At 37.7% G+C, this 11,898-nt stretch overlaps 1 protein-coding gene across 1 annotated transcript; it reads left to right on the plus strand.

Moving 5' to 3' along the window:
* Window positions 1-682: 682 nt before the first annotated feature.
* KDELC2 (KDEL (Lys-Asp-Glu-Leu) containing 2) lies at window positions 683-8,760 on the plus strand (the record flags this gene model as incomplete). The annotated part of the gene is made up of 7 exons (XM_009077262.1): window positions 683-880; window positions 2,252-2,538; window positions 3,240-3,456; window positions 4,857-5,053; window positions 6,025-6,219; window positions 7,219-7,323; window positions 8,142-8,760. Coding segments are annotated over 7 exons (1,325 nt in total), but the record flags the coding sequence as incomplete, so codon positions are not given.
* Window positions 8,761-11,898: the final 3,138 nt, after the last annotated feature.

An 11,898-nucleotide genomic window follows, 5' to 3' on the forward strand; every position in this document is an offset into this window, starting at 1 on the left:
TTATAATAATAAAGTTGACAATGACCACTTGTGACAGATACAAGGGAATATAACAGACTTGCGTTTATGCATACTCTTGTTGTACGTAAAATATTCCATACCCAGTTAAAAAGCCATAGTGCATTAGTGATGGAATGCTAATGATCTTTAAGCACAGGTCAGACAGAAGTCCAGGGAATGTCTCTACTATCATTCTCTTATCCCTGCTTTTCAGTAGCTGGGACTTTAAATGTGCAAGACAGTCAGCTACAGCCCAGAGCTGAACAATCTGTGTCTGACTCCTGCATGCTGCCCCTGCCTTCCCACAAGCTGGCAAGTATTCTTCTGTTATTTTAACTTGGTTTTCTATCTTCTTACTCAGAGGACTAACTTGGAAACTAAGTATTAAACCTGATCTTTCCTTCAAAATACTGTGAGCCTTTCCTTCTGTCTTGTAATTCAACTTTTTATCTCCGCCTACAGGTTTCCATTTATTAGGTGTGTGATGATCAAGAAAACTTGGTAGGATGATCTTTTATCACTGGAAATTAATTTTACCAACTTGGTCTAATGACAAACAAATTCTAGTGAAAAATTGAATTCCATGATTTTAATCCAGTAGAGTTTGTTGGCACCTTTATTTCATATATGTGATTCTAATAGCTCCAAGTGCTTTTATCTGGTTTTATTTTATTCTTTGCAGGAAGAACACAATTTAGAGTGGTAATTAAAGCACTTTCTCCAAAAGAAGGCACCAGAATTTACACCCCTCAGCCTTTGGATAGAAACGACGGTACATTTCTTATGCGGTATCGGATGTATGGAAGTGTCACCAAAGGGTTGAAAATTGAGATACTTTATGGTGATCAGCATGTAGCTCAGTCTCCTTATATTTTGAAAGGTAAGGGTATTTTTTTGTTTCAAAAATGTAATGTATGGTGGTAGCTACATAAATGCTATGGATTCATTTACTGCTAGAGGAAGAGGTGGGAAATTAGAGGTTTGTCCTTGTTCATGTAGTCTCCTCACAAACGTTCTCCTTATATGGAGAAGTAAGCAGTGACTATATATTGCCAAGTTGCAGCACCTAGGTGCATAAACATGTAGATTATGGCCTCTGACAGTAAGGTGATGTGTCTGGACATCTCCCGTTTCCTCTTGCGTAAGAAAGTGGATATATCTCATATTCAGTAGGGAATATGAGAGCAATGCTTGCATTTTTACTGTTTTCAGGCAGGTATTCACTTAAACATTGTGTCATTGTTATCTAAAGCAGAAAATGCTACCTGCAAAAGCAAGGAGTTTGTGTTGTTCCCAGCACTTTTGCATTAAAACGTGCCTGTGATTTCTCAAAAGTGAGATCCTCTGTAACAACAAAGACTGTATTTCTTAAACCAGACAATGTTTTACTTTCTTTCTCTTAGCCCAGTTTAATTTAGTGCAGGTCTATACTGTGGAAGAACTATTTAAAAGCAGAGAAAACAAGACAAATTATTCTGTCATTCCAGATCTGCTTCTTTAACTTCCTTTCATTCTCAAATGGAGACCTGTTTAGCAAAGAAAAAGATAATATAAAGTTACTTCTCTGGAAAGACTTGTTTCAGTTCACCACTAGTTTTAACCAGAATTTGGTCTTGGTTTCCTTAAATAAAATTTCCAAAATCAAACTTAGAAATGTCTTCAAACAAATGAAACTGCCCTGAATCCTCAAGATAGCCTTGTTTTAGCTGGTGCACATTTGCCAGCGGGCATGAAACTCTAACACAGGACAGAGCCTGTTTTGTTTAGAAGTCCATGAAACAGGAGCTTTTTTTTATGCTCTATGAGGGTCTTGCTAAGCTCTCTGCATCAAAAGAACAGAAAGAATATTTGATTGTACATAAGAGATGCCAGAGGTAAAGACCACTGTATCAAGGTTCTGAGTTAGGCTATGACTGAAACTTCAGTACCTGAGCTTTGGTGGTTGTGAGCAGTTGGAACAGTTCTGAATCCCCCATGTCCTTGGCAGCTTCACAATAATGGAGCTTCATTTTGCAGATTTATTTCACCCTGATAACAAAATCTAGTATTTCTGAATTGCTGTTTTTTTCAGTTACACTGCTAAACCCCAGAAATGTTACAGGGAGGATGATTTCCCAGGAAAACTTTAGAAAATGTGGAATAAAAAATGTCAAGCCACATATAATGTCTACATTTATATGCCCATGTGTTTGGGGAATTATGATTGTTGTGGAGTCATAAATACAGACTCTTACTGCTTTGTTTCCTGCAGGACCAGTTTATCATGAATATTGTGACTGTCCTGAAGAAGACCCTGAGGTCTGGCAGGACGTTATGTCCTGTCCATCCCAAGAACCTCAGATTACAGAAGACTTTGTTTCTTTTCCCACGATTGACCTTCAGCGAATGCTTAAGGAAATCCCAGCAAAGTTCAGTCAATCAAGAGGTGCTATTGTTCATTACACTATTCTCAGTAATCGCATCTACCGTCGCTCCTTAGGGAAGTACACAGACTTTAAAATGTTCTCTGATGAAATGTTCCTGTCACTGGCAAGAAAGGTATCAGTTTCAATCATGTAAGACTATTAAGTCAATATGACAGAGTGGTTGGGGTGGGAAAGGACCTTTGGGGATCACCTATTCCAACTTCCCTGCCAAAGCACATTCACCCAGAACAGGTTGCACAGGATCACTCCAGGTGGGTTTTGAATATCTCCAGGCAAGGAGACTCCGCAGCCTGTTCCAATGCTTTGTAAACCTCACAGTAAGTTTTTCCTCATATTTAGGTGGAACTTCTCTTGTTTCTATTTGTGCTGGTTGCCTCTTGTCCTGTTGCTGGGCACCACTGAAAAGAGTCTGGCCCCATCCTCTTGACACCTCCCCTTAAGATTAGTTGTAAGCATTGATAAGATTCCCTATCAGTCGTCTCTTCTCCAGGCTAAACATGTTTAAAAATGGCATTTGTAATTCCTGAAATAAGATCTGACTTCTGTTTTTTTCATCAAGACAACAAGGTAATGTGTAGGGGCTGGCCCTAGCAGTAATGAAAGTGCTGGGAAAGCTGCAGGGGCTAAGGCCTGACTGCAGACCTTCTCCATGCCATGAGTGTTCCTTTTGTACTTGCTTGCAGGGTCTATGAATCTATGAACCATTAGTAGGTTTATTGACTCTGCACGACATAAGAGAACTAAGGAATATATGTAAGAGTGACAAAGAGCTTTTGTCTTTATGTTGTTATCCTTTCTTTGATACACATTTAGGTTCGTCTTCCTGATGTGGAATTTTATCTTAATGTTGGAGACTGGCCAGTGGAGTATCGTAAAGCTAATGACACACCTGGTCCTATACCTGTCATTTCATGGTGTGGCTCTGTGGATTCAAGAGATATAGTCCTTCCAACGTATGATGTAACCCACTCAACTCTTGAAACCCTGCGTGGAGTCACAAATGATCTCCTTTCCATTCAAGGAAATACAGGTAAATCAAGAGATCATGGATTTAACAAAAGTATTTCTGATTTCCATCAAAGAGGCAAGTTGCATTCAAACAATGTATTAAAGTCTTCAGTTCAAAAGTGCCTTAGGACATCTCTTAATACAAAAACAGGTTAGTCTTAGCGGATTGTAAACACTTTCAACACTGCCATTAAAGAGATGTATGACAGGGACTTAGAACCAAAATTTAGGAAGTCTTTTTTGCAATAATGATGAATTTTAACTTAAAAGTATTCAGAAGATACCTACTGTGACCTGTCAGAAGAAAAATAAATATAATTAAAAGGCCTTTCTCCTCAGAGAAGGACTCAAATATGTTCCTCCTGATCCTTTTCCTGACATCATTGTAGCCCAGTGTTCTGTTTACAAAAAAATTAATCTGAATCCTGAAAGAACTAAGCTGATACTATGCTGCAGCCTCTTTCAGATAAGAAAATATTGTCTGTATAAAAAAATGAAAAAACAACTCAGCATAGGATCTTCTAAATTGTTTTTCTAGCTTTGAAAGAAGAGTCCATTTTACTGACAGGTGTCTTCCTGCCCCCAGGATATTAACGAATACTTAGGGATCAGACAAATGGCATAAGCAATACCTAAAGAGTAAAACTTGAGTGAGGAGGTATTTCTATTTATTTAATTAGTTCTCAGTTTCTCTTTATTAGTTTTTAAATTAAACTTTTAATTAAATGATCACTTCGAGGCACTCTGTGTTTGCTGATTTAGTACTGTGTTTGCTAATTTAGTACAGCTGCTTTTCCAATTAGGAAAAGATAAGAAACTACTCCACTTTGTAGGTCTTTTAAGGAAATTTTCAGCAGAAGGGTGAGGAAGGATAACTTTAATGTTATTAAAAGCAGGCAGTGAGCAGAGATTAAGTCTGTCAGGCTCTTCCTATGTATGCAGAGGACACAACATAGCCATTGTTTTCCTTTTTAAGACATAATTAAGTGATTCCTCAAGGACCTAACTAAATTGCTGGGTAACTGAAGTGGATTTTAGTAAAGAAATTTGGTTACTGTGGCAGGCTTTATGGATGGAGAATTACTTTAATTATTAGTATTTTATTTACATAATTTGATTATAATCCCTTGTGCAGCTTTCAGGATAGTTGAAGTTATTTAAATAGAAAATGGTTGAGTGGAAAAGCAATTCTCTGGTTTTCCTTTCATAGGAGGCTCAATTTCTCATCCCAAAATTCAAGCCAGAACTGGGAGTTTAACCCTGTGATTAGTAAGTGATTATGAATTCCCTGTGAGAAACCAGGCCTGGTTTACCATGTCTCTGAGTGTAATGCCATTGTCGTAGGAAGTTCCTTATTTGCACTAAACATACCATGAACATTTCGTTACTGTTTGCTTTTACCTTATCACCCAATGCTCATAGGCCCATTATGGGAAAACAAAACTGAGCAAGCTTTATTTAGAGGTCGAGACAGCCGAGAAGAACGTCTCCATCTTGTCAAGTTATCCAAGGAAAATCCAGAACTACTAGATGCTGGAATAACAGGATATTTCTTCTTCAGAGAAAAAGAAAAAGAGCTGGGAAAGGTTCAGCTGATGGGCTTCTTTGACTTCTTTAAGGTAGCAAGCAAATTACAGTCCTGGATTAATATTGTTGTCAAGTTCTTACCAACTGAAAAGACAAGGCTTACTTTTGTTAATTCCATTCGGTAAACAAAACAATTATACTGTACTGGGAACACTGGTCCATTTGGGGTGGATAAACCGCTTGTAATCAATGTGCTGTTGTGACACACTCGTAAAGAAGGCCAAGAAAGTCACTTAGAGAGAGATCCTGGCTTATTTTTACTTTTAATAGATTGAGAAATTGGATGTCTCACTGTCAGGATTTCTTCTATTTGGGATAAATATGAAAACAATGGACACAACTTGTATCGTTGTAAGCACGTTACAGATGTCAGAAAGAGTCCTTGTAGTTAGAAAAATAGATGAGCGTTTTTGTTGCACTTTAACACAGAAATTCCACTGCAACAGAGGTACAAAAAGTAAAGGGGACAGAGTCCTGTGTAAAGCTATCACAATATATAGCAACTGAAGTTCTGCTCCAGAGACTGATATGTCAGAAATGCTGTAACAGCCAAGAACATCTGCCAGAGCAGTACATTCATGGTTACTTTCAGTGTAATGTTTCAGATTATTTTATACAATAATATATGTTTCAGACTATTCTAGATAATAATATAAAGTCAGAGTAAATTTACTCTTTGATTTTTAAATACAGATTAGTTTCATTTCCTTCCCTACTATGACACTTGCTCTATCGCAGGACACTTTTAATAGAATACCCATCAGCCAGTTTGGGTGACACAAAGATTCTTGACTGTTGGTCTGGGGCTGAAAACAAATCCTTATTCCATTATGTTATCCAGAACACCATGAAACTACACCTGCTTAACACTAAAACAGGTTTAAAGATGGGAATTAATAAACACAATGATGTCTTTCCTGTGAAAATAATCTTTTTTACAGTCAGTGTACCTATTCTGATCCAAAATGCTTCACCTTTTTTTCCCTCTGTCTTCATACCGTAGTACAAATACCAAGTGAATGTAGACGGGACCGTAGCTGCTTACAGGTTTCCATACCTCCTGCTAGGTGACAGCCTAGTATTGAAGCAAGATTCCAAGTACTATGAACACTTTTATATTGGATTAAAACCTTGGAAACATTATGTTCCAGTTAAGAGAAACTTAGAGGACTTGCTAGAGAAAATAAAATGGGCTAAGGTAAGTTCTATCACTATTTCACTTTCAGAGTGATAAACAAACACGTAAACAATTTATTTCAATACTCACTTCTTTTGTATTTCCACATACATATATTCCATGAACTCAGTCAAGATCCTGGGATAAAGGAAGTACATTTTGCTGTTGGTATAAGATGGGAAGGCCTTAATTGAAGTAACCATCTCTATTTAGGGCAATACTTAAGAGTTATTTTAGGTATGTGCAGAAATGTTCTTGAGTCAGAGCCTTAGTGTACTGACTAATGCAGGTAATTGTCAAAGAAACAACCAGAATCCTAGATACTACTTAAATAAGTCTATAGGGTTTTTTAGGCCCTGACTGGAGCAGAAGTTACTGCATGTTCTGTTTGAATGTACAAAGAATTGCTGCTCTGTAACATGCTCAGAATGGGATCCTGTAACCAAACAAATAGATATAATCATGATATTGAAAACACCATTTGTGTTTTAAGTTTAGCTTCTAGGTTAAAAAACACAGGAGAAATTTCTGTTCTGAGAGTACTGTAGTTCTTCATAACAGATCAGTTGAGAATACTAAAAGCTAAAAAACTTGAGAATAAGTACATTAATTCAAGCAGAGTTATTTTATAAAGGAAGACATTGAATTGCATTGCATAGGAGAGAACAACAGCTGTGGCCTTGTCTTCTGTAAAGCTAAGTATGTCTGGGAGATGTCAGACCTGATTTTGAAGAGGCCTGTGGCTGGGACAAATCAGTAGAACAGTAATCAACAGAGTTTTGAAAATTGTGCAATTATTCGTGAAAGTTGTTATTGATAGCCCTAAGGTACCAGGTGTGACAGTAAAATCAAGCCAGTATTTTTTAAAAAATCTGCAATTTAAAGCATGCTTTGCAGCCTACCAATAATTGCCCATGAAGTTGCAGATTTGAATAGCCCATTTAACAAAACTTCCAATGCCAACCAGTCTTGGAGTGTCTCACTGATTGCTCTATAATTCGTTTTGTCTGAATTTTCCAGGAAAATGATGAAGAAGCAAGAAAAATTGCTAAAGAAGGACAATTAATGGCAAGAGAATTACTTCAGCCTTACAGGTTTTACTGCTACTATTATAAAGTGCTCCAGGTTAGTAAAATAGATTACTTTATTACTTTCCCCCAACTGCTACTGATGCTGATGCTGCGAATTTCATATTCAGTCCACATCAATAGCAGACATGGTTCATATTATTCACAGGAGATCTGTGTGAAGAGCTTTGCTAAAACTTGCTTCACCATTAAAGAGTCAACCTGACACCATAGTTGTTTACAGAATCAGTGATTTTTTTTGCCCCCATCCCCACAGTCAGCCCTGTTTTCAGTCACTTGGTGTGTGCTTTCTAATAGATCTCTGTAGGAGACAATCCATATAGAGTTTTCTTCCTTTTCCCCTTCATACTCTTACACCTACATCATGAGCTACTCCTAGTACAAAACAATGAATATGTAGAAAAGGAGTTCCAGAAATGTGGCCAGTAGAGTGGTGGGGGGTGAAGCAGGACCAATAGTCATTGCTTCCCTAGGAGTTTCAGATCTCTGTGGGAGCAGTTTCTTTCCAAAAGTACAAATTTCCTTGTCCCGTTCTGTTGTGCAGTTGGATGTCAGCTGCAGCAGCCACAGGTCTGCACAAAGTTTGGAGCAGTTCAGTGTACAAAAATGACAGCATTATCTGCATTGAGTGGTTAGAGGCACTAATAATGACAATATTCGAGTTACCATTAAAGGAGGTTTTCAGAGGCCTATTAGTAGGTGTGTTATAAAGACACCTTGTACAGAGTTTGTAAACAATGACATAAGGAACCTGGATAAAGGTAATCTTCTGAGTGGAAGGGAGGAGGAAAACTCTGTTTGATGAATTATACGTTGGTGCTTACAGCATTCTTAAGTGTTGTTTACATATTTCAGAAATATGCCGAACGCCAAGCCAGCAAACCTGAAATACGGGATGGAATGGAACTTGTACCTCAGCCTGATGACAGGGACTCAGTATGCAGTTGCCACAGGAAAAAGCCTTTAAGGGAAGATCTATAACTGTACTGGATGGAGAAAATCATCCACTTAAAATGCAAGAATAGGAATTAAGCTGTGAAATCCAAGACACCTATGCACTAGCAAACTTTCTTCATTATGTATTGTTCTTGTATTTTCATACCCTTTTTCACACACACTCTGATGTACAACATTGTTTCCCACAATTTTGGCTCCGTGACCACCACCAGACAGGTACTGAGCCTGTAAAGGGAAGCATCTAGGGGACTTGTTTGATGTACTGCATCATCAGGAAGAAGAGTGCAGTGCTGCTCATGTTCCAGCTGGGACTTACTTGCCAAAGTTTTATGAGGAACCAGTCACCACAAAAGAGCTTGCCATGAGTCAGTTCAAGTTATTCTAAAGGAGCATTTGAAACATACTAAAGCAGTGTTATGATTTCTTCATAAAGTTTACCTCAGTGTTAGATTGTTTCTTGTATACAAAACAATTTTCTAACTAGACAAAGAAAATGAATATTTGAGATTTACAGATACCAGATCTGGTCTTGCTTTGAGATTATTTTGTGGTCTGTGACAGGTAACACAGTAGACAACATGATGTAATATTCATCAATTTCAGAAGAAAATGGAGAGGAGGGAGAGAGATTAGAATTGTGTGTTTATAAGCATCATGGCTGTGAATCATCAGAATTAAGTGCTGCTTTAAAGCAGACTGTGTAGCCATCACATTCACAGAGCTTTTACTGCCAAGTCACCACTTTGAGGAGTTCTTCCCTGCCATTGGCAATATCTGCGAATGTAGGCACAGATCCACAAAAGCACTTGGGAATTTCAGGCCAGGTGAAATACTGGTGTCTTAGTTCAACAATGCCTTCTACAGTATTCTAGGCTACTTGAAATCTGAAATTTGTTAGCAGAGTTTTAGACCACCTATGTTTAACTTCGGTGTAGAGCTGAGGAATGCCACCATCTTTTTCATCTGGATTCAGGAACTGCTTTTCCTATGCCTAAGTCCCCAGGAGGATCTTAACCATTGTCTGAATTTAGATCATACCTAACCTTATACTGAGATCAGAGAGCAGGTCAGACTTTGTTGTTCTGTTTCAAAGATATGACAGAAAGTCCTAAGATGCACTTTCTATGTAATAGTCTACGGGTTAGAGTCCATACTAAGCATCTGAGAAGCCAGTTGTCCTCCTTGGTTTGGTTCAAAGCCATTTTGCCAGAGAGTGCCTTAGCTCCAGACTGGAGAATAAGTCTTCAGGTTTTTCACTGAAGTTGTGCAACCATGAAGCTAACAATACAAAACTCACAGGGCCAGAAGAGGCTGGTCATACCATTGCAATAGAGTGTGCCTTTGTGTAGAACAGAAGAAAAATCCTAGTCTTGGATGTGGCTCCAAATACCTCTGTTGATTTTCACCCAATTTTGTCGAGTTCAAAATGCATAAACTGTCCTGGAAGGAGTCAGCAATACCAAGACCAATGCCCACAAACACCCATTTCTCTCCTCTCTGTGTTCATCTTGGCTCACGTAGCCTGCCTGAGTGCCTTCCGACTCAGCTGCACGCAGATACTGTCATTCATGGATGCCAGATTCTCCCTACTCTAAAAGGAATGGAAACATCTGAAGTCAGTGGACTTGTCTTGCTTAGGTGCACAAAGTTTGGAGCTCTACACCTCATGCAGGCTTCATTCTTGGTTCTACACTGTGAGTTATCCACATGAAATTCCTGCATTAGAACAGGAAGAATGGCTAGATTTTTCAGTATGCTAAGTATGGAAAGAACTTCAGGTTTCTAAAGGGTTAATACACCTGTCCATCAGGCATTTATTACATTGTGCCAGTTAAGGAAACAAAAATCTGTAACATGTTGATTTACCTGTCATCCTCATTGTTTTGGTTCTAACACTAATAATTATAATGGTTGTATTTTTATTTAGCATGACATTCAGTCGTAGAACTTCAGACTATAAATACATGTTCAGCTTGTCTGACATAAAATTTTCTACATCAAAATTCAGGAACAGGGTTCCACTCCTGAAGCTGACACTTAAAGCTAAGCATGTACTCCTCTTCCCTTCTGTGTACAGTCATTTTTATTCTATATGATCTTACTTTGTGATATTATCCATTATGCCACGTGCATTTTATATTCATCAGTATTTATGGAAGTGGTGTGCTCAACAAAGGCAATTAAGCATACCAGATGGTTGAAGCAACAAAGTTTTCTACATATTTCAAACCAAAAGTCCCAAAATGATCCATTTATACTTTTAAAAATAGAAGAGAACAGGGGGAGTCATGACACATTCGTTATGGTTCTCTGGATATATCTGTGTAGGAAAACTTGCCTGGCTTGAAACAGAAGTCTTTCAAACTAGAAGAAGAATCAGATAAAATTAAGATAATGACTATAAATAAATGTCAATATTTCATTCCTCCTTTATTCCCTCATAAAAAGGGGGAAAAAAACCCTATTCTAAATTCTTCTCTGCCTAAAACCTCCTTGCTTTTATAATAAACATCCCCTCAAAGCAAATACTAGTTTGTCACAGAATGCCTTACAATGCTTTTACAGCTTTCAGGCAAGAAAAGTTCTGCAAAATAAGAATATGTTCATCTTCCTGCCAAAATTAATGGTAGAGACATGGTGGAACTTTTGTTAAAAGTCCACAATAATTTGAGAAAATCTGGTTCAATTTATAACTACGGATCTTCCCAAGATACATGAAGGTGAGGCAAAGTCTCTCTTCTTTCTGTTGGTGGTACTATGTGCAATTTAAATTGTAATGAAGAGCAATCATAACAATTGCCCCTCCAGGACAAAAAAATATGTTTGATGACAGGATGATACCCTTTGGCCTGGTGTGTTGCAGGATAAATACTCAGTAAAACCTGTTTGTGCAAGTAAAGCGTAATACATACATTAAATAGTATTTTTAAGCAGCATACATAGACTAGAGTTTGTATTATTCTACAGTAGTTCTTAGCAGCTTGTCAAAAGTGTACAGGTTTCTTGTACATCTAGCAGTTGGTGCTAATATTAAAGAGCAGTTATAGTACTGAATTTTGCTATAGTAATTTTAGCTTTTAAATACAGAGAGTAAAACCTGTCCCATTTTCATCAATGATTTATCACTGATGACAAGGGCAGGTTTATTTGTTTGAAATAGTATGTCCTAAAGGCCATGGGCAAAGTTTTCAAGCATAGGAATCTACACAGAAGGGGTCTGACTTCCCAAATGTTGGTCATGCAGAGCCCTTACTCCTTATTTTCAGATTCCTTTAACAGTAGATTGATACAGTGAACACTCCTTTTATGTTATGTCATATATGAGAACTAGTAAGTTGTGATCTGTTGAACATAAAGGAGATATAAATTCACATATTTTTAGACTGTGTTTTTTAGATTCACCTCAAGATAACCAATAGACCAGTTTCATCACAGTATTGTGCCAAGCCTGCCTTGTAGATTCATAATTAAAAAAACTCTATAATCAAAGCTTGTCTGATGGAATGTTAGATTCAAGCATCCATCCTGGGAAGTATACACCCAACATTTATTACATTATAAAGTAAATTATTTAGTGAGGGAGGAGAGCTGACAGGGAAAACATACATCACCTGTTGGAGCATGTTTGAGAAGCTTGCAAAGAAACTATAATAAG

Source organism: Acanthisitta chloris, unplaced genomic scaffold, assembly GCF_000695815.1.
Source record: "Acanthisitta chloris isolate BGI_N310 unplaced genomic scaffold, ASM69581v1 scaffold19750, whole genome shotgun sequence".
Classification (NCBI taxonomy): Eukaryota; Metazoa; Chordata; class Aves; order Passeriformes; family Acanthisittidae; genus Acanthisitta; species Acanthisitta chloris.